The 21,518-nt window shown below is 41.2% G+C and overlaps 4 protein-coding genes and 1 non-coding gene across 13 annotated transcripts in view; all 5 read left to right on the forward strand.

Moving 5' to 3' along the window:
• Positions 1 to 1,476: 1,476 nt before the first annotated feature.
• LOC116932648 (calcium-activated chloride channel regulator 1) lies at positions 1,477 to 12,972 on the forward strand. Its single transcript, XM_032940418.2, has 13 exons — positions 1,477 to 2,083; positions 6,660 to 7,153; positions 7,248 to 7,317; positions 7,648 to 7,766; positions 7,916 to 8,021; positions 8,434 to 8,706; positions 8,831 to 9,172; positions 10,026 to 10,259; positions 10,330 to 10,512; positions 10,587 to 10,719; positions 10,788 to 10,937; positions 11,004 to 11,288; positions 11,355 to 12,972. Exons 1-13 carry the CDS (start codon positions 1,922 to 1,924, stop codon positions 12,434 to 12,436), a joined length of 3,633 nt encoding a protein of 1,210 aa, XP_032796309.2. The 5' UTR covers positions 1,477 to 1,921; the 3' UTR covers positions 12,437 to 12,972.
• LOC116932650 (extensin) lies at positions 12,457 to 15,158 on the forward strand. 2 transcript variants are annotated; one of them, XM_045179670.1, is made up of 6 exons: positions 12,457 to 13,035; positions 13,100 to 13,633; positions 13,694 to 13,824; positions 13,911 to 13,977; positions 14,170 to 14,840; positions 14,883 to 15,158. In XM_045179670.1, the coding sequence occupies exons 3-6, from the start codon at positions 13,804 to 13,806 to the stop codon at positions 14,967 to 14,969; spliced, it is 846 nt and encodes a 281-aa protein (XP_045035605.1). In that variant the 5' UTR covers positions 12,457 to 13,035; positions 13,100 to 13,633; positions 13,694 to 13,803; the 3' UTR covers positions 14,970 to 15,158. The 2 variants fall into 2 exon arrangements, with proteins under 2 accessions (XP_045035605.1, XP_045035604.1); XM_045179669.1 differs by having other exon boundaries at positions 12,459 to 13,035; positions 14,170 to 15,158.
• A 247-nt stretch (positions 15,159 to 15,405) lies between these two features.
• On the forward strand, positions 15,406 to 17,658 carry LOC116932651 (extensin-2). The gene is made up of 5 exons (XM_045179667.1): positions 15,406 to 15,531; positions 15,622 to 15,696; positions 16,140 to 16,275; positions 16,367 to 16,433; positions 16,657 to 17,658. Exons 3-5 carry the CDS (start codon positions 16,255 to 16,257, stop codon positions 17,463 to 17,465), a joined length of 897 nt encoding a protein of 298 aa, XP_045035602.1. The 5' UTR covers positions 15,406 to 15,531; positions 15,622 to 15,696; positions 16,140 to 16,254; the 3' UTR covers positions 17,466 to 17,658.
• Positions 17,659 to 17,771: 113 nt separating this feature from the next.
• The window catches only part of LOC116932649 (sushi, von Willebrand factor type A, EGF and pentraxin domain-containing protein 1), a 4,462-nt gene continuing 715 nt past the window's right edge, over positions 17,772 to 21,518 (forward strand). For 4 of the 8 annotated variants that reach the window (XR_006651700.1, XM_045179660.1, XM_045179664.1 and 1 more), the window contains exons 1-13: positions 18,495 to 18,699; positions 18,766 to 18,894; positions 18,958 to 19,146; positions 19,215 to 19,466; positions 19,525 to 19,710; positions 19,785 to 19,955; positions 20,021 to 20,260; positions 20,320 to 20,511; positions 20,771 to 20,887; positions 20,946 to 21,005; positions 21,062 to 21,211; positions 21,268 to 21,327; positions 21,391 to 21,513. Coding sequence is in view for 7 of the 8 variants with exons in the window: in XM_045179660.1 (XP_045035595.1) it covers positions 18,609 to 18,699; positions 18,766 to 18,894; positions 18,958 to 19,146; positions 19,215 to 19,466; positions 19,525 to 19,710; positions 19,785 to 19,955; positions 20,021 to 20,260; positions 20,320 to 20,511; positions 20,771 to 20,887; positions 20,946 to 21,005; positions 21,062 to 21,211; positions 21,268 to 21,327; positions 21,391 to 21,513 (1,960 nt within the window). In the remaining variant the exon portion in view is untranslated. The other 4 variants (XM_045179662.1, XM_045179665.1, XM_045179663.1 and 1 more) reach the window with 4 other exon arrangements.
• Trnat-agu lies at positions 18,152 to 18,224 on the forward strand. The gene has a single exon. It is a non-coding gene; the product is annotated as a tRNA-Thr (tRNA).

Consider the following 21,518-nt stretch of genomic DNA (forward strand, 5'->3'; position numbering starts at 1 on the left):
AATAAAACCATTGAGGAACGCGGTCAAAGACTTTCAATAGGTCGAAGAATCGATACCTGCGCATATATAGTATACGTCAAATATACACACACAAGAGTTTTGGGTGGGCCGAAATTCACATTTTTAGCAGGAAATCAGGTAAGATTTTTTTTTATGGTTTGGGGTATATACAAATGAACGGCCAATAATCAAGTACAATGGAGGCATAGAATTGGCCAGGTCAAAACATCCGTTGGAGAACGTGTCTGGAACATTTTCTGACTTTGAGAAATCACAAGAGCAAAACATTTTGGAACATTCGGTTTTAAAAGACTTGAATTTCGAACGTAGGCGCCAAATTTCAAAAAATAAAAAAAAATTGAATTACAATTTTTGATACTGGAACAGCACAACGGTAGGTGTTATTTCTTACACAGTCAGGTGTGCGTGATAATTCAATTAACTTTGGTGTGTCACCAACAAGTTTTTTTCAACTGGCTCCCCTGTGTAGATGCGGATAACACGCAGGCGCTATATGGTAATCATAAAGGGGGGGAAAGGACACCTTGACTAATGATGACGCAACATCGACACCTTTATACAAAGTACCGAAACGAATGAGAAAGAAACAGTTACCATAGAAACGTAAAGTTGGACGCCGTTGGGTCAATAGTTCCACGATTTGATGATAAACAATCGTCCCGACAGAGTCCGGCAGCCGTTTGTTTATTTCCTTTAAAATTTCAATTTCATTCGACGTTCATTTTTGTTTTTGTTTTTGTTTCTATTGTCGTTTGATCGGCCAGCAGAGGTGGAAGAAAATCTCGCGTGAATGTGTACGCATTTTCGTGAAAAACCAGCCAGCACGCGTGAATTGTGGCGTGAATAACGGACTACCTACAAAAGCACAAGCGAGCAAAGAATAATCGGTTTTCAGGACGCTGGATAAAAGAAAGAGGGGAAGGTATAGAATGGCTTCGTCTGTTGAAACGATTTGACCCGGTTGAACTTTGCTGGGAAATGATTACGCAACTACCGCATCTCAACAACCCGCAATCATTAAGACTGTGGAATGTTGTTTTTTAACCGCAAATGCATATCTCGTTTCTAATTGTTGATTTCTCCTTAAAAAAAACGAAATGACCTTTATGCGTTTTGATCCGTTGACCAATTAACAATCGGCAGGTGGTCTACGTTGTTTTTACTTCCTTTTTTGCCCATTTTTGTTTGCTGTTACGGAAGTGACCGGAACTTGTACTCTCTCTCTCCTGAAGCGGAAATAATAACATTCTTCCTGGAACGCTTGCTGTAGTGGTAAATGCAATACAAGTCGTGGAACTACTACTATATATACTGAATATACGTGAGAGGGGGGCATAAGATATTGCACTTTTTATGCTTGAATCTTAGTATACATCGCACGAATTTCGCTTGACGCCAGGAATACAAACATGGGCGCTAGGGTACGCTCACGTATAACCAGACGGCAAGCGGCTGTTCTACGGTCTAGTGTTCAGTGCCACGCTGCCCCCGTTAGAGTGAAGACCTACGACCACGTTGTTCTTCGATCTGTTAGTAACTCTCCATCGTCCAGTTTTTTTTTTTTTATACCTGGACCCTTCAGCTACTAGTGTTCTTATTTATTTATCGAACTTGTTTTTTTGTTGTTGTTGTTGGTATAGTTACACGAGTGTATAAAATTACCAAACAAAAAAGGGGGGAAAGAAATCGATTGGAAGTCCATCAAGTGCTCTGTTTAATACTCAAAAAAACTACTTAACCTCTTAATTTTATGTAAATGTCTTGCCAATAATTCAGTTTTGCCACGTGTGAAAACTAAGCCCAAAATCGCGTGCAAGTGTGAGAGGCTTTTGTCGAAAAAAGGATTCGGTTTTATCGATTGAAAACAATAAAAAAAAAAAAGGGAATCGTTTCTCTTGAAATGGCGTCCATCACGTGGTGCATCTTGAGTTTATTGGGCGCGCTGACGACGACGTCGGCCATGCTGACATTCCATCAAGGTGGATACAATCAATTGCAAGTGGCGCTAAATCCTCAAACTCCCGCACCGGCCAATTGCTCCCAAATGTTCCACCATCTTGAGGTTAGTTTTTTTTTGCTTTTCTTTTTAAACAAATTATTATTCCCACACATTTCAAGAGATTAAACAAAGAAAAAAACAGAAACGCTGCAGGTTGACACAAAGCCGAAGCTGAGATTGAAATCTCTTTTTTTCTTGTGTCTTTTCCACACGAATTGATTGGGTTCTTAATCTTGAAGGAAAAAAGAGATTGTTCTTGCAAAAAAAAAAAAGGTTTTTTTTTTCCTCTCCGCCGAGTGAAGAAATTATTTCCACCTGTCCGAATTTTGATGTTATCCCCCCACCTCGTCCATGCTGGGCCCCCCCTCAGTGCAAACCCCGTAAGAGGAAACAAAAAAAAAAAGGCCCGGTCCGGCGGTGTGACCCCCTGCTGGAACGCACAACAACAAGTTTTTATTTTTTTTTGTTGTGTGTGGTTCGCTTGTGTTTTCGACCGTTTTCCTCATTCGTTTTCTCTGCGTGCGTTAACAAAAGCGCACCTTTTCGATGCCGTCCAAAATATGCATGAAAAGCTTTTATGCGAGATAACCGATATATCGAGACAAGAAAAATGCCAATTAGTTTTTTGACTTTGTTTTTCTTTTTTCTCCCGAAAATGTGGGTGTGTCGAAAGAAAACAGGTTCCCTCATTTCCTTATTCCGCCTCTCGTATTCAAATTTCTGTGTATTTCCCTCTTTGTCGTCTATAGAAAGAAAAATGTCGTAGGCTCGTAGATTAACATCAGTTTGTTGTGTAACGTTTTCAAAAAAAATTGTCGAATGGTCAAACATTTTTCTCTCGATTTGTGATAAGTCGGGTATGTCGGGGCCGAAAGCCGCCCAATTATTACAAATCTCTATATGCCCATCGAGTTGTCTGACGTGGACTGATGCTCTGCCATCACGGAAATCTCTTGAACTCAATTAAAATCGTCAGGAATACGATTTTATGCGCAAGGAATTTGGGTTAGTTCGATGGGCCATCATCACGCCAAACACTTTCAACGTTTTCTTTCAGAGAGAATAGCTTTTAATGAGTTTGGGATCGTTAACAGACGAGAAACACGCGCCGTTGGAATAGAGCACCGCTCGTAGACGAAATTTTAGACCGTGTCATTTGAATCCATCAAGTTCTTATTTATTTCCACGTTTAGAAAAAAATCAAAAAAAAAGACGAAAGAATTTTTTCTGATTTATTTCATTGCCCCCGAAGCAGAGCACCATCATCACGAAAATCCCCCTATATATCTATTTATTTTTTTTCGTTATATGACCGTGAATTTCGGCGGGCATTATTCAAATTTTGTTTTCTTTAAAATCCTTTAGGCCCTTTACGAAAAAAAAAAAACGAGTTTTTGTTTGTTTTCTCGACTCCCTTGCGAGCCCTTGAAGATTACGTGTTTCTTTAGCTTCTTTTTAATACCTACCCTCATAACGGGCTTACCTTTTCTGAATAGAAACAAAAAATATTCTTTCAACTTAAAAAAAAGGGGGTGCCTGGCAGCGACGATGAAGCCTTTCTCAGAAACAAAGTTTTGAGGCAATGGTGATAGAAATCTTGACCTCAAAGAGGCGGAGTAATTGACGATGGCTATTTATTCTGGTCTTGTATTCAGCGCAATTTTTCTATGCCTCTTCGGTATAATGAGGCTCTAAGGGTAAAAAGGGGGGGCCTTTTTGTTGCACCGCCTTTATTTTTTTTTTAAAGAAAGAAAGAAAACATTGACGACCGTGTCGTGTTCTTCAATGGCGTTCCATCATCGGGAATTTTCCCGTTTTCAGACGTAATGATTCAATTGTTTGGATGCATCGATACTGTTGCAGCGATTGAGGCTAGTCGTTGTGTAATGATGTAATGATGACGATTTAGCCTTCGAGTGATTGCGATCCATACCTTTTCCTCTTCGTGTTATTATTTCGTGTGTTGATAACATTGCGCTAAGAGCATAGAGAAGAAGACACGCCTCTATCTACTCTTCTACAGTCTATAGAAGTTTCAGAAGGATAATTATTCCGCGATGGCTAATTCAACTCTTGAAAGCATTTCGACTACCTGGTCTGCACACCGCCAAAAAAAAACATTTTGAAATTAAAAAAATACATTTAAAACAAAAAACGGCCGTACGGGAAATGTACTTAAAGTTGTTTCTCTTTGAATGCCGTAAAAAATGGACGTAGACAGTCCCTTTTTTCTATTATTTATTTTTCCTTCTTTTGTTTTGGAAGACATTCTTGTGTGTTAAGGAGAGAAGACGCGATGAAGAACGGCTTAATGCATTTTTCTTTTATCTTAACTATCGATCATGACTTTTTGTTCTTTACAGCCTGTGTGTACAGTGTGTCCAGGGCAATATGCAGTACGTCTATCTTTTTTTCTTTTTTTTTTTTTAAGCAGAAGATAAATAGGTTTTTCTTTATTATTGAATGAGACGCCAGTTCTTTTGGACGGACATTTTCATTTAAAGAATGTCTGGGTATAGTGTTGCAGCAGGAATTCGACCGGAATATTAGCGCAGACTCTGAAAGCAAATTTTTTTTTTTGTGTTGGGAGGGTGGATTTAAAAAAAAAATGAAATAGAAAGAGGAAGTTCTACTTCACATCCGGCATTTGGGTGGGGTGAATTATACAAAAGAAGAAAAAATAGCTAAACAATGTTTTCACTATCAGACCGTTACGAACAACACGCACACACTAAAAAAAACAAACGTTGTGTATTTTGTGGTGACATTTTCTCTCCATTTTTGTGTGTGACTCTTGTTTAAATGTAGGCCTCTATCATTGACTATTTAAAAAAAGAAATTTTTCAAATATAAATTTCGATGAAAAAAATACGGTCAAGTGTAACGAACCGATTCTTTATCCCCCTTGAAGTCTTTTCTCTTATTTTATCCGATGTGCTCCACTGCATTTTGTGGGTAGAAGATGAGGGCAAAACAAGCAGCTCAAGACGGTCACGCTGATGCGTCCAACATTTCCAGATGGTAATATCCAACGTCTCTCTTTTTTTTGTGCACAGTAGCAATCGTCTTTATTTAAAACAAAAGAAATGGTTGAAATCACGCGACTTCCTTGTTGCGTTTAGATATTTAATTTCGTGTTCCCTAATTACGAAAGAAATCACGTACGGAATTTTTCGAAATTCGAATGGGTGGACATGAACGGAGACGTTGGCGGGAATTTAAACCCCCCCAAAAAAGAGCGTGAACGCTGCACGATTCGTGTAACGTGTAGTAATTTTCATACAACACAATAAATCTAATCACGAACTTTAGTTTCTTTTTTTTTTTTTATGAACTAGTCGCAGTTGATCGCCGTTTCCGGCTGGCTGGATCAATTGAAATTTTGTGAAGTATAAGAAACCGTTAGAAGGTTATTACAATAGGGCACCGTTCGTGTTCCCTCATCCGAGTGTAATTTGCACAATCTCGCAACAGTCACATGTTCCATACGACCGCAAACGTACGACTCGTTCGGGAAAGAGAAACGAATCAAACATTATCGAGGTGAATAGTCGATCTGGTTGGCTGGGCTCCTCTATTAGGGCGTTGCCATAGCGATTGTTCAAATGTGTGGGCTTTTATTATCCACCCTTCTCTCTCACGCTGACGTCAATAATAGACGGAACAGGTGCTGCCGGACAGCGTCCAATTTTATTCGTTTCGCTGTTATATATTTAAACATGACTGGCCAAGCACATACGAGTTGTGGCTAAAGCAACCGGAATTGCGCTTGGGTCATCACGTGACCAAGAACAAAAGCGCGTTTCCAACAGCAACCAAACAAGAGTTTGTTCGCCCTCTTTGTTGTTGTTCTGATGCTATGCCCAGTCATGCTCGTCTCTATTGGCCTATAGCGTTTGGAAAATCAATTTTATTTTTAAAAAAAGGGACTCTGCGCTTTTCTCTTTAATGGTTCCCCTTTTTGTGTGTGTGTGTTTGTGCGGCGGATTCGGTTCGAGAAAAACAGACGAGAGAGTTCATTAGCGTTTTAACGAGAACAAGACGGAAGACTCTCCATCAACGGCTCCGCCCTTAAGACCTAGCCCATATCTACCTGGGTCTATTTGTATTGCTGCCAGTCAAAGATGTTGGTGCAAAATTCTCTCTTCTTTTTTTGAAAAGGAATTTTTAATTATCATTTAAACACCTACCCCTCATCTGTTTGGAAGAATTTTTCAGTTCTAGAAGGGGGAAATTTAAAGACCCTGGACAGGTAGCAACGAAGCCATCAGTCGGTGGGTCTTGAAGAATATTAGCAGCCTTCACTCTTTATCGTCTTGATGATTACTTAGCAAAGGAAAAAAGAAATGCATTTTTCTCTTTTTTAAAAACGATGTATAAAACACATAAAGCCGGGCTTTGTTTAAGGTCGTTTCGGCCATTGGTTAGAAGAATTCGTCAGCTGGAACACACTAGGCCATCGCTATAGAGGACGGGGCTAATTGGTCGACTGCAAATGGCCCGTAAAAATGCGTTTGATTGCGCCGTTGATGAGTCGACATTTTCTCTTTCGCTAGGACATTACCGCCATTTTTTTATGTCTACGAAAGAAAAGCAAAAATGGACATTTTCAAATAAAAATTCTTTAATCTTTTCAAAGATGGTCATCAGAGAATCATCGCGGCTCTTGCATCAAGCGACGGACGGACGCGCGTTCATCCGCACCGTTAGCGTCGTCTTGCCGACAGGATGGGGCGTCGACGTCGGTTCGATGTGCGCACGCAACGTCAGCCGCACCCGACTGGAATCTTACGATCAGGCCGACGTCCGCGTCTCGGCTCTACCTCATCCGCTCTTCACAGGTGGCGCTGACGTCCTGTGGACTCAACAGTCGCGCGACTGCGGCAACCCTGGCGACTACATTTCAGCCGGACCGGATTTCTTTTTCAAAGCGACGCCGCATCCATCCGGAAGTAATGTCTCCGACGTCTGGATCAGAGGGCGTCGCTTTCTGCGCGAATTCGCTAAATATCGATACGGAGTGTTCGATGTCAACGAACGCGTCGCTGCCCAACACGACGGCCTTTTCCCCGATTTCTTCTGTCCGGCCTCTTCCGCCAGCAACGCCACCGGTCGATCCATCCAAGCCAATCGGTAACCAAATTTTTTCAATAAAATGTTGTGAATAAATTAATGAAAGGGGGAAAGAAAAAAGAAATGAATGAATCGATTTTTTATTTTGAAATAGATGGGGTTGCGATAATTCGTCGAACGAGAATTGCATCAACGGCACTGCCCAATCGTCTTCTTTCATGACGGTAAGTCCTAATTCAAAAATTCAATGGCCGTGTCGCATTTTCTTTCGTTATGCCCGGCTGCGTTGTTTTTTTTTGTGGGGTTGTCACTAAACAAGTGCATTATAGACATTTCCTCGTGATGAAAGAAGTGAATCAGCAAAATTTGTGTTCCGTAACGTTCCTTTTTTTTTTTTTTCGAGGAAGAAACAAAAGAAGCGTCAGAGCGTTGCCCAAGTTCTTTTTTTTTTTTAAACTGAATGTGGCGGGATATATTTTTTTAAATGTAACCTTGGAAGTAAGAAAGAAATTTCAAAATTTTCATTTGTTTCTTTTTATTTTGTGCGTTCACAGGCGACCGCGTTTTGCGACGCTTCGTCGCACGACGATATGGCGCCGACGCAGCAGAACCTCCTCTGCTTCGGTCAGAGCATCCGAGATGTCGTCTTTAACCATCAGGACTTGAGAACAATGTAAGAAACTCGTTTGCGCAATGTTTATTAAAACTTTGTTGAAAATGTTGTTGCGGTCATCGACATTCGGAAATGTCAATCATTGAAAAATGTTCGTGAATCGGACGATAATTAACGAGCAATTTGAATATCTTTTGAAAAACATTCAGGAACGGCCAAATGTTTAACCGGCTGGAAACTGTTTTCCACTATAAACAAGCTGCTCTTCCACGTTACGTTTTGGCCTTGGATAAAAGTTCCCCTATGGACGAACGAGTAAGTAGATAACACAATCATTTAAAAAAAAACAAAAAAACAAGTTCTCTCTTTTTTGTTGGTTGGTCTTCACACAAATCGTGTCCTTTATCAAAATTCGTTTCCTGGGTGCGTTTTTTTTTTGTGTGTGCGGGATTGCGAATTTTTCACAAATCAAATGCGATGAAATGAAAGGTAATCCATTTGTCATCAGAAACAAAAGACTGTTAACCTTCTTTATTGGTTGCGTAGCAGTCGATTTTGGAATGTTGTGGCCACGTTTATGTATCAATGACTCATTTTCGTGAACCGGACACGTTTGCCTGTTGCTAGCTATAAAAAAAAAAGAAAAGAAATCGTGAATTGCTAGTACGTATGTAAATGTGTGTTTTTCTTTTGTTTTTTCTCTTCTTCTACTCGCTCGATTCGATAGGATCATTGGAAATACGTGAGGAGCGCCACTAGACGTCTGGTGCTGCACGATCTTGCAGACGAAACGGAATTGGGCATTTTGAGTTTCGCCGACTCGGTGCAGATCCATACCGATGGTCAAAATGGGCCAATGGTTCGTTTGGGTAGTCCCGGAAGTCGTGAACAAGTGGCTTCGGCCATCCCCGTGTTCATCACGATGCCGTCGAGCGGCGCAACTGCAACTGGTTCCGTCCAGGAATCCTGTCTGACTTGCGCCTTGGCCGAAGCGATCGCGGTACGTGAAATTCGAATCGGATTAATCGATTCATTAGAAATACAAAAGCAAATGTCGTGACTTGTTGCCAAAATGGACGTCATTAATTTAGTTTTGTTTCACTAACAATTTTTGCCATTTCCAGATGCTGGAACGTGGAGGAGCTTCGTCCGCTGGTGATGTGGTCGTTCTGATAACGACTGGTTCGTCCAGTGCCGACCAGGTTCAAAGCGCTTTGGCTCTGGCCAGCCGCAAACAAGTTCGCGTCTCTGTCGTGGCTTTTGCTTACGTCCCTACACCCGGAACGCAACGTCCAGGAGCTTTGCGCAATCTGCAATCGCTAGCCGAAGCTACTGGCGGACGTATGACGGCCGTGGCCAGCAAAGGCGTTGGAACCATGTCGCATATTTCGATGCTCATCGAACTGGGCGATGCGCTCCTTACTACCCTCGACTTCCACCAGGGCAGCGATGGTGTCCCAACGCTGGTCAGTTTTCTATTGTTTTTATTTTTCTTTTTTTTTAGATTTTTCTTTTTTAGTTTAAAATTTACGATCGTTGATTGGCCATCGACGCCATCTACCGATGGCCCATCAGATAGTAATGCACGTCAGCACATTTTAGTGGGCGATAACTAGACGCAGTAAAATTCCAACAATTCGTCGCGTTTCTTTTCTTCTTCTTCTTTTTTATTAGAATTCTCCTTTTCTTTTTAGAAGAAGAATAGACGAGAATCAAATTTAAATAAAAAAAGGGCCTCCTCGGGAAAGAAGCGGATAGGGCCATAGGGTAATAAAAAAGAAAAAAGGGGCATTTGGAAGAATTGTATTTAGTTGAAGGGTTCGACAGATAGCAACAAGATATATACGAGGGGCAAGAGTTTTTTTCTTTCTTTCTTTTGTGTCTGCTTTAGATACGACTATTATTGAGTTGCCATTGTCTGGCGGTGAACTCGTTTGGTTCAAAGGAATGCGGTTTATTAAAAAAAAAAATATACCATCGAATAAAAAATGGCTTGATTGAAATGAAATAGTTTGAGATAGAGATGTTACTTTCTACTTGCATTTGTGATGCACGTTCACTTCCGTTTGGCAGATATGCCCTTCGTGATGCACGGAATGTCCGCTAAAATTCCATTTTTTTTTTCCCTCTCTTTCGAATAGCTTTAACTTTAATTCCATTCCAAACACGCAATCTTCTCGTTTAGTTTATATTAACATGGTCGATAAGCAACTCGATGGAACTTTATGTCGATATAAAATGTTCACAAATAAAAAATTATTCAATACGAATTTGATGTAGAGGCTGTTTAATGACATTTTTATTCATCCGTGAAAACAGGTGCACGAACAAGAATTTAGCAGCGAATCGGCCAGCGGATGGGTGAATGGAACGTTTTACATGGATCCGTCGCTAGGTAGAGACACCGTCATGGCCGTCTATTTTTATTCACGCGATTTCAACACGCACGTCGGAGATATCCGACTCGTCTCTCCCGATGGTGTCGAACACCGTGGCATCTCTGAAACGGCCATGGCCAGCCTTTACGTCACGCCCCTCGAACCCATTGAAAAGGTAACATTTCATATTAAAAAAAAATACTAATAATGTTTTTAACTTTAATTTGACAATTGTTTCTAAATAGTCTGGAGTGTGGCGCTATTCGTTCGATCGACGATCGCAAAGTCATCAATCGCATTTTGTTAAAGTGACGTCCAAGCAAAAAATGAGGTCCAGCGCACAGCCCCAACTGCGCGGACCTCTGACAGCTAAACTCCGCATTATTCCACCGGCTGTTGGCGATGCTCCTTTCATTCTCTTGGCAACGGTATTTGTTTACATCATTCATTTTTTTTTTAGTAAAGTGAAAGGTCGTTAATTCTTAAACATTTTAAATAAAAGGTCAAATCGGGCGAATTTCCAGTTTTGGACGCCAGAGTTCGGGCTATTATTCAATTTACTGGAACACCTTCCAATCTGGACTTGACCAGCAATAGCACAATGGTTGTTGATTTGTTTGACAACGGCAACGCAGGTAAATTTTGGAACACATTCAATTAAACTGAGATCGTTAACTCAATCCAAAATGATTTGCTTTTCCAGATCCTGATGTTACCCGAGGCGATGGAGTTTATTCGCGCTATTTCGGCAAATATTTCCGTGGGGCTGGAACTTATTCCATCACTTTATCCGTCGACGCCATGGACGGAAGGGCTTACACTATCCGCACGTCTCCGAGTTCCAAACAAATCGGTACTTTCGATTGATCATTTCTACGATTCGATTCTTTATTCAAAAATTGCCATTTGATTGAAACAGATTCGGTTGAATGCTGCGGTAGTGTCATTCGGATACCCCTGGAACGTCGAGAACTGACTGGAGCGTTCAGTCGACTAGTTCCAGGTGGAGTTATCAGCGCCGGAAGTAGCCAATTGGCAAGTTCTCCGTCTGCGACCACTAACGCCACCTTGGGGCAAATTGCGGAAGCGCTGGATATTCTTCCACCTTCGCGAGTCACTGATTTACGCGTTCACGTGGAACCGACCACACAACGAGTCACTTTCCAGTGGACGGCCGTCGGTGATGATTTCGACATTGGCACCGGTAATTAATCAAAATCTTAAACTCATTTGAATAACTGAATAATTAATTTTTAATTCTCTCTGATAGCCTACACGTACGAACTTCGTATGGCATCGAACAAAACTTGGCTGAAATCACAATCGACGTTCCAGCAAGCCGAAACACTTCCTGCACCTACCCCACGTTCCAGCGGAGATGCAATGGATTTGACTCTAATGGATTTCGATCGCTACGATCGCTGGTTTTACGCGGCCATCCGAGCAGTAGACAGACGTGGCAATCGAGGCCGGATTTCCAACTTGGTCCAGCTGTGGATGCCCAGTCCACCTACAACAACAACAACCCCTGCTCCTGTCTGGCCGGCAACTTCCCTCTCTGTCAATGACGTTCCCCCCCAATGGTTCGCTGGAGGCGGATTGAGCACCGTTCACTGGGCGGCCATCGTTGCGGGCATCTGCGTCGCGTTGCTCATCCTCGTCCTGGCCGTCTATTTCGTCATTGCAGCCAAGAGGCGTAAGGACAAGGAGCAAAACAGCAAATCCGGGCCGCCTAAATTCGCATACGTTCCGACCACCACGCCCAACAGCACGTTGTACCCTACACCGGAGAACAAGAGCATCTCGACGATCGATCTGGCCGACCAGGATCAGAACAAAGAGATTCTTAGCCAATACCAATCTGGAGCTGTTACCATCTACGACGGGAGAACTGTTCCAGTCCACTGGAGCGCTTCGCAGCTGTTGCAAGAACACGAGCGCCGTCACAGCCCTTGCGGCCAGAACGAACCTAACGATCATTTCACAGCGCCCAACGATTCCGCTTTCATCAGCGGAAGCTATCACTTGAATTCGGGCAGTGCCATCTATGGGGGCATGATTCATCCCGATCAGCAGAACATCTATACTCAATCGTCTGCCTCCGCCACTCCGCCTTCGGCTGATTACCGGCCTTATTCGGTGGATTACGAAGGCTCTTCTTCTGTCGATCAAGATGGCGGCTATTATCCGTCTGGACACAACAACAACACGAAATCACGTCCGCCGACGTTCCCCAAACCGACGTCCGTCGTGGGAAATGGAACGGGCCGGCTGATGTCTCACCTGCCACTTCACGGATCGTTCACGTCGTTGGCATCCGAGCGCAAGAAGCGCAACGTCACTCAAGTCTGAAGTTTTCTTTTTTAACAACATGCCGATAAGCAAAAAAAAAGTTTCCCTTTATTGAACGGAAAGCTCTTTCTAGTCTACGGTCGTGACTTGACGTGACCACTTTTTTTTTTCCGAACGACACGCGGATCTGATTGTAAAACGTATGCAAATATTTGGTGCTCTTTCAGGTGTTCTTCTCGTGTAACTCGATCGCCGTTTTTCTTTAATTAGAAGACTTTTCGTGTATGTGTTTGTTTTTTTTTGCATTCTTTTTTAAAATGTTGCGTGGAATCGACAGTAATCGACTATTGTACAGGATGCATTTTGAAATGATGCAATTTTTTAAAAAATGATAATTGATAACGTTTGACTCTTTTCTATTTTTCCTCGTGTTTCAGATACGTGTAGATATCTGATGAGCAGTTTATTAAGTGCTGTATGAACATTGTCAAGTCACTGCTATTATTGTATTATTCGTTACTTTTATATAACGAACACAATTTCTCACTGTTTGCTTTTTGTAAGATCAATACATTTTCTTTTTTTAGAAATGTTTACATGGGGGGTTTTAGTCAGTTCTTTAACCTCCCCCCTCGAAGAGCAGAAAAATGTCTTTAAAGGTAAATAGGCAAATAAATCATCTACGGTTGATTGCAATTAACTTTTTTCTTTCTCTCTGTTTAGCCCCATTAATGTTCTTTCCAGCAGAATGAAGGCCGATAAAGAAGCTAACATCTAGTTTATGGATCTCTTTAAGAAACTTACCAAGAACCAAGTCTATAACCACAAACTATTACGGAATTTTATTTCGTACGTTATTTTTTCGTTTTTTTTTTTTTTTGAAAGTGGAATAAGCGATACTGACGTACAGGCTTTCACGAAAGAAAATTTCAGTCATGTAAATCGATAACGACAAGAACCTCGTACGTATGTGGTGCACTATGTCTCAAGAAGCAAAACGGAAAAGGAAAGCTTTAAGGCAGTACCGTATACAAAACTGCTGGACGAATTGGGCCGACTAACAGGAGAAACAATGGGCTTTCTCTGCACAATGGATAAACTTTGAATGGGACTGGAGGGCTTTCCATAAGGTAGAAAATAGGGTGATTGCTCTGTCAGCTGGTGGGTTCACAACGTCGATGTGGTCAGCTGACGCTAATGTATGGTCGATGGTTTTTATTTTCTTCTTCGACCACTGTCTGACAGCTGAAGATTCAGGTATCCTACTTATTGCAATGAAGATGTGTTGTCTTACTTTGTTTTTCTCTTTCTGTTCAGGTCTCTGCAAACCAATACCGCAACATTTGGACGGGCAGAAACGGGTATAAAAACATCGATGTCGATGCTCCAGAAGACACTTCACTTCCAGCTTTGCAAGAACAACAGTCATGGATACTAAAGCGCGATCTGTAAGTCGAAACATTTTGTTTTCTTATCATTCTGAAGTAACTTTATATTTGGATGGAATTAACTCGTCTTCTGTCGTTATTCTCAGGTTCTTTTGTTGTTGTGCCTCGTATTGGCCACTGCTCTAGCAGAATCCAGCCGTCAAAAACGATCACGTTAGTATTGCATCTCATTTTTTTGGATTTAAAATTCACGCAAACTTGAAAAGTTCATTGAACTAAAAAAATTCCGTCATAGTCTCTGGTAGCAAACTTAAACGTAATTCTCGATGGACGAAGTTCTTGTGGTTTGAAATGAGCTGACTTTTTAAAACAAATTCTATGACGCCATTTCCGTTTGATTTACAGCGGATGGACACGGACATCATGATCATCACGACCACGGTCACAGTCAGCCATCATCCTCAGACAACGCTCAACTAGCTGCTCCTTCCTATGATTTTCCTAAGGGCCCCCCTGAATACGAGGCCCAAGCAGCACCTTATTTCAACTTTCCAGCTTCTGAATACAGTCCCCCTGCATACAGTCCTCCTGCATACAGTCCTCCTGCATACAGTCCCCCTGCATACAGTCCCCCTGCTCCTGCATACAATCCGCCTGCCCCTCAATACTCTCCACCTGCGCCTCAAACCTATCCTGTTCCAGCTTCACCGTCTTACGATCCTCCTGCCCCTCAGTATCCAGCTCCTGCTTACAGCGCTCCAGCTCCCCAATACAACCCATCTTACGAGGCCCCTCAACAATCGTATGAAGCTCCACAAGAGGTGTATGAAGCCCCTCAATATTCTTACGGAGCCCCTAAAGCCAAGAAACCTAAGGGCAGCTATGGTGCTCCAAAAGCCACCAAAGCCCCAAAAGCACCTAAGGGGGTCTATGGCGCTCCAAAAGCCACTAAGAAGCCGAAGCCCAGCTATGGACCTCCACAGAAGGCGTACGGTGCCCCTCAACAGTCGTATGCAGCTCCAGCACCTTCTTACCAAGCTCCTTCCTACCAAGCCCCAGCTCCTTCCTACCAAGCCCCAGCTCCTTCCTACCAAGCTCCAGCTCCTTCCTACCAAGCTCCAGCTTATTCAGCTCCTGCTCCTGTGTACAGCCAACCAGCCTACTCTCCCCATTCCCGCGTCCTTCAGGAAGTGTATGATTACTAACTAAAACGTGATTTCACTGGCTGATTCACGTATTATTGTTGCTCTTTAACCTTTAAAGTCTTTTTCCTACCCTACAGTTAATTGAGCATTGTCTAGCATCACTGTTATTCTTCCATTCTTTTAGAATGCTTTCTCTGCGAATCTTGTATAGTTGCAAAGGAAAATTAATAAAAGGATTTTATGATTCAATCTTCCTTCATTTTTACTATGTTTGGTTATGTCTCTTGCAAGTTACAACCGAATAAGATCATCATATTAGTTAATGACATTGCTATATGAGTGTAACCCTTTTTTTAAAATGATTAAGATCAATGACAAACAGAAAGGCAGAATGGAAATGCCTGGAGCTGAAATACTTACCTCTACCTGCATTGAAACATAATAATAAAGCAGACGAACAAATCACATTCTAAAGGTACACACGTGTAGATTTTCCTCCCGTGCTTCTATGGAAAAAAACCAAAAAAAACATGCCAGTCAACAACCAACCGAACACAACGATACTACGCCAACAGCAACTCAGTCAACAGACTCATTGCGTCTAAATGGCGAGGCATTCAAAGTAGACCGAAATAATAAGCCACTAGATGTTTCCTCTACCTTTTACGATACCTCGTTATCATTGTTCAATGGTTTTTTATCTCTTTTCTAGCTGAGTGAGCTTTAGTTATCAAAACAAATGATGACACTGCAACAACTGGTGAAACAATGCTCTTCAATAAAATAGGTAACAACAATTGTATATGTGTACATTTTGTGAACGTCTTTGGTACCAGAAAAATAATACAGGACAGCTGGATGAATAAGGCCGGTTAATAAGAGAAAGTTTTTTCCTGCTGATGGGCACGTTTGAATAAGATGGGAACATTCTTGGCTTTTGATTGAAGAAAACCAAGGGGAAAAGAGAAAATTTGAATGACAATTGTTTTTATTAGTATCTGTATTGAGGAAATTTAAAAGGAGGGAGATTGATGCATGAACTTGATGATGCTGTAGCCCTTAATTGAATTTTTGTAACCGACGACCAATTTATGCGTTGATGTGGTTGATGGTTTAATTCTCGCTTTTTCTCGACCACTATCCAATATCTGATGGTAGACCTATTTTATTTATTTGTGTGGTAGTGAAGATATTATGTTTCTTTTTCTATTCCGGTTTCGTCCACCACAGCTACCGCGATACCGCAAAAGGCAGGCAATAACATCGGGTATAAAAGCATCGACTTCGCTGTTCCAGAAGACACATCACTTCCTCGCTGTATTGAAAGAGCATCTTAGCATCAGTAATGGAACTCAAAGCCCGATCTGTGAGTAACACTTGTATTAGAATTTCCATATAATCATCTAAAGGTTTAAAGAAATTAATTTTATGCTTTCTTTGCTGTTTTCCACATTCAGATTCTTCTGTTTTTGTCTCTTGTTTTAGCCACTACCCTAGCTGAATCCAACCGCGAAAAAAGATCACGTTAGTTTTACTTTTACTTTCATTAATACAAATACGACCGATAGCACAAGATCAATTTTAAATAGTCGAACTAAGATAAAAGGTAAAACGAAATGCCGATTACTTCAATTTCTTGGCAGAAAACTAAAGTTTTTTTTTGGGAAATGTGTACAGTAATTGAAACTCAGCCTGTCCCCAATAACTATCCCTCTATATGTCACTAATTTCTCTATTTGATTTGTAGCCGATGGACATGGACATCACGGTCATCATGACCACAGTCACGATCACGGACACGACCACGGACAGGGCGCCCCAGTTCACAGTCCACATGCAGATGCAGACTATGTCAGTCCAGTAGCGATTCCGTCTTACGATGCTAAACCAGAACCACAATATTACGATCAACCGTCTGCTCCATCTTACGATGCCCCTAAAGGCCCTCCAGAATACGAAGCCCAAGCAGCACCATACTTCAGCCCTTCAGCTTCTTCATACAGCCCTCCTGCTCCTCAACCTTATCCAGTTTATAGTTCCCCTTCGTACAATCCTCCTGCCCCTCAATATCCATCTCCGGCTTCATCTTACAGCCCCCCAGCTTACAGTGCCCCCGATCCTTATTACTCAACCCCTGCTCCGCAGTACACTCCTCCGGCTCCTCAATACAGTCAATCTTACGAAGCCCCTCAACATTCATACGAGGCCCCTCAACCGTCGTACGAAGCCCCTCAACACTCTTACGGAGCCCCGAAAGCCAAGAAACCTAAGGGCAGCTATGGTGCCCCAAAAGCCACCAAAGCTCCAAAAGCTAAAGCACCCAAGGGTGTCTATGGCGCTCCAAAGGCAACTAAGAAACCCAAGTCCAGCTATGGACCTCCACAGAAGGCGTACGGTGCTCCCCAACAGTCATATGCTGCCCCAGCACCTTCTTACCACGCCCCTGCCTACCAAGCCCCTTCCTACCAAGCCCCTTCCTACCAAGCCCCAGCTTATTCAGCTCCTGTTCCTGCGTACAGCCCACCGGCCTACTCTCCCCAAGTCTATGGCCGCTAACGATTACGTAAAACGATATCGCTGGCCGATTTACGTGTTTAGTGTTTCCTTTTGTCCTTCTATCATTTGATATGATTTTCACCTTTTCCCTCCAATCAGTTAACTGAATGTGCACATTTTGTAATTGTTACGGACTCAGATTTTTTTTTTTTCGTGTGATGTACAATTATAACAAAAAATTTCACAAAACTAATTACTTTGCACTAAAATACGAAGATGAAAAAGAGATGCTGTTTAGCGGTGTCAATACTCTTAACGGAAGTATAATTTTTGGCGGGCTTTTGGTCACAGTTCACAGACATTTCTGGTCGAGCCGAGAGAGGTGGTGTTCCTGAAACTTGTTTGCGATTCTCAATGTGGCAGTGAGAGTTCACGATGAATTCTCGAAATAGCAGAGTTGAAGAGAATGTTTGATCAACCGATGTCATCCCATGACACTCCATACAGTTCAACAAGATGGCTCAAAGCTGTAGCATAACCCATGCTTTAGGTAAAGTAAACTAAGCGAAAAGGTTGTCTGTTAATCATAAGCTGGTATTGGTGTATTTTTCGAGTTAAATTACGGGTAATCATGCCAGCTAATCACACATCTAAACAAGCTGTAAAATGTATCCAAATCAGTAAATTTTACGCAACATTTAACATTGTACGTCGTATCAATAGTAAAAAAAGGCGAGTGAAGCCAAGGTCTCATGGCTTAGATGGCAAAGCGCCTGCCTAGTAAGCAGGAGATCACGAGTTCGAGTCTCGTTGGGACCTTGTTTTTTTAAATATATTTTTCCCTGACTTTTTTTATTAAAAATTTTTTTGAACAAACGGAAACGTTGAGTCATCTTGTATATTGAAGGAGCACAGTGTAAATAGCACTATAGTAACCGAGGGCATTAAAATATTTGTATTTATAGATAACGTGACTCGCCCCTGCGGATAAAAAATATCTTGAACGACTACAGTTATTTTCTTATCGTGAGTTCGTGAGGACGAATGGATGATAAGTTTTCCGCCCAATATCACTCGACTAAGGTAGTTCGAAAATACAACACTTGCATATTCGATGCATCTTTCAAATTTCTCGTAGCGATAAAATAAAACAAATCTTTTTGAGCGTTTCCAGTGCAAAACAATTTTGTCAAATTAGGCCAGATGATATTTCTCCATAGTTGTTCTATTTGGCTGATTCTTCTCTTCGCGTTAAACATAGTGCAAAGTAATTCTATCCTCGACTATCCTATCTGTCAGTGTATTACATATACGTTGTTCATTGAGGAGACAGTATATCGTTAATTTTTCTATTTTCTAGGTAACAATGTAGCGGCAATGGAGTGTCCTGAAACATTAATGAAACTTAACACACGTTGTCACCATTCTCAAGTGCCCGTCCCTTTTGCATTTACATGTGGTGATATACCAGTAAACTACTGTCATGATGGTAGCGATATTCTTTGCGATCTGGAGGTTCTACACTGATCATTTAATATTCATTTAATTGCAGTGGAAAACTTGCTGGAACCCAACATTTCAACTAAAGTTTATTTGGATGGCCATCGAATTTTCGACAGACGTTTGAAAGACGACTGCTGGAATGTCACCACAACTTACATCAAGTCTGGACATTGGCAGATCGAATTGGACAGAATAGAAAACGTATATGTCGTACTAATCCGATCACTTGGCTTAAATAGTAAATGTTTATCCTACAACATACATCTTTTTTAATTAGTTTCCTAATTAGTAATGGATGTTGATTAGGAAATGAGTCCAATGGTTTTCAAGTTACCGTATCACGACGCTTGTCAACTAACCGATCAGAATCTATCAGATGCCACGATTCTGAGTACTTTGATGGATATCATACCTTTCTCTGTTACCAATCAGGAGACAAAGCTTTAACGTCAAATTATCGACCAGGTTACGACGCAAAATTTGTGGATATTTTTGGTGACATTTACGTTGATGATTCGTGCGATTTTTCAAATATCGTCAAAGTCTACTCTTACCCAAGTGATTTTCCAAACAACTTTTGCTATAAAATTCAATTTCCCGAATCTTTATATTAAAGTCAGGGTGTGTGGTATTCCGGAAGCCCATCAGAATCAATCCATTATGCCAAAAGCACACTATTACCTTGTAGGTCAAGAAGTGATCTACAACTGTTCTGATGATGCTCACATACTTATCGGAGATCCAATTCGAATTTGTCAGCATAATGGTTTATGGAGTGGAAAAACTCCTTTATGCATCCAAGGTATATACTTGTCTTTTTTTTTTTAAATCTGTGTTTATTATTTGCATTAAATGAAATCCTTGACTTGCAATTAGTTAACAATGTCCAACCACAGACTCAATTTGTCCGCTTCATGGAAAACGCTGAATTTTATTGGCCGGCTAAAAGTCTTGCAAAAGCAACGCGTATCGATGAAAATGAAATGATCACCTATGGTTTCGAAACTGAATATTGCTTAAAATATATCCTATTGGAATATCATTCAGGTAAATTATTAGACATTGAGAACAATTCATGAGGGATTCAGGATTACAGTCAATTACCGATTTAGAATTGTCCGAAAGAACAGACATATTAATTTATACGACGTCGATGGACGGATATCGGCACGTCTGGACAGCCAACGACACATTTGGTGATTACGCCAATAAACAATATTTTCTACCTGGGAATGATCAATCTTTCATATGTTGCCTTAATGTGACAATTCAAAGACAAAAAGATAAACCGTCACAAGGCATTTTAAAAAGATCTGAATTCGTTTATCACATTGAAGCAGTCGGTTATCACCGTAAGTAGTTTAATTTACATTTTAATCAGTGTAAGTAATCAATTATTTGTAATTATAAGGTCGTAATGGTGATTGCCTAAAGCCTCATCTCTTTCCCAATGTGAAGTTTTCCATCCATCAAAACCATACAGTTGAGAATGGAGTGACTGTAAAACTGGAATGTAACAAAGGCTTCCGTCAAAGAAACGATGATCCGCCTGAAATTCAGTGCGATAATGGCTCATGGAAAGGCATCGTTCCCATTTGTGACAGTATGTCTCCATCTTATTTCTTATTGGTTTAAAGTATATTGACATGGCTGTAGTTTTATGAGATTTTCTACCTCACCCGTCCTCCAACTTAGAAAAATTTCTTAAGCATAGGCACAATTTGAACCCTTCCTCCGGGAAAAGGTATTAGAAACAAAACACCTTTTTGTAAGTAGTATTCTCTAAGGGGACAAGGTAGAAAAAATCGCATTATTAAATGATCATTTGTCTGAATACGACATTTGCGTGTCTGTGCTCGTAGTTGAAAATTGTCCTCAACCCAATGGCCGTCGTCATTCTTCCTGGAAGTATCTGGAAAACCAACATTTAAAGTATCATCGCGCAGAGTATGAGTGTCACTCGGGATTTGAATTGAAAGGTATTTCTAAATGTATTTGAATAAATATGATTGATTGAATGGCAATTATTCGAAACAGGTCATAACACGTCTACGTGTAATGATGGCAAATGGACCACCCCGCCACCAAAATGCAAAGGTATTTTCTTCTTTCACGTGTAACTAGACGTATAAAAATATCCTTTATTTCGATAGTTACTTTCTGTCCGAATGTTGCAATTCCGCCCAATATGTTTTGCATGCTCAACCGTAGAAACGAGTTTTACGACGTAACAGGCAATGGGACATCGTTTCATCATGGTATAAGCCTAGTGTGTTATTGTCAACCTGGATTTCGCGTCACAGGTACATTTTATTTCTTGACTTGTACAAAATTAGGCACTAAGGATTAATTTTTGTAGGCAATCGTACGATTCATTGTAGCAACCAACAATGGACATCAGAACTTCCAAAATGCCAAGGTAGGAGCAAAGTCACATTTATTATCCCAAGATTTTTTGACTGTATGGAATCGTGCATTTTAGAGATATTATGTGAGAATCCACCATTTTCCATTCGAAGTGGTGGGAACCAGTCCCTCGTCGAGCAGCGTTACTGGAAAACTGGATCACACAACTTTTCTTGTCCTGAAAAAATGACAATCAAAGGTATT

Source organism: Daphnia magna, linkage group LG10 (assembly GCF_020631705.1).
Source record: "Daphnia magna isolate NIES linkage group LG10, ASM2063170v1.1, whole genome shotgun sequence".
NCBI lineage: Eukaryota > Metazoa > Arthropoda > Branchiopoda > Diplostraca > Daphniidae > Daphnia > Daphnia magna.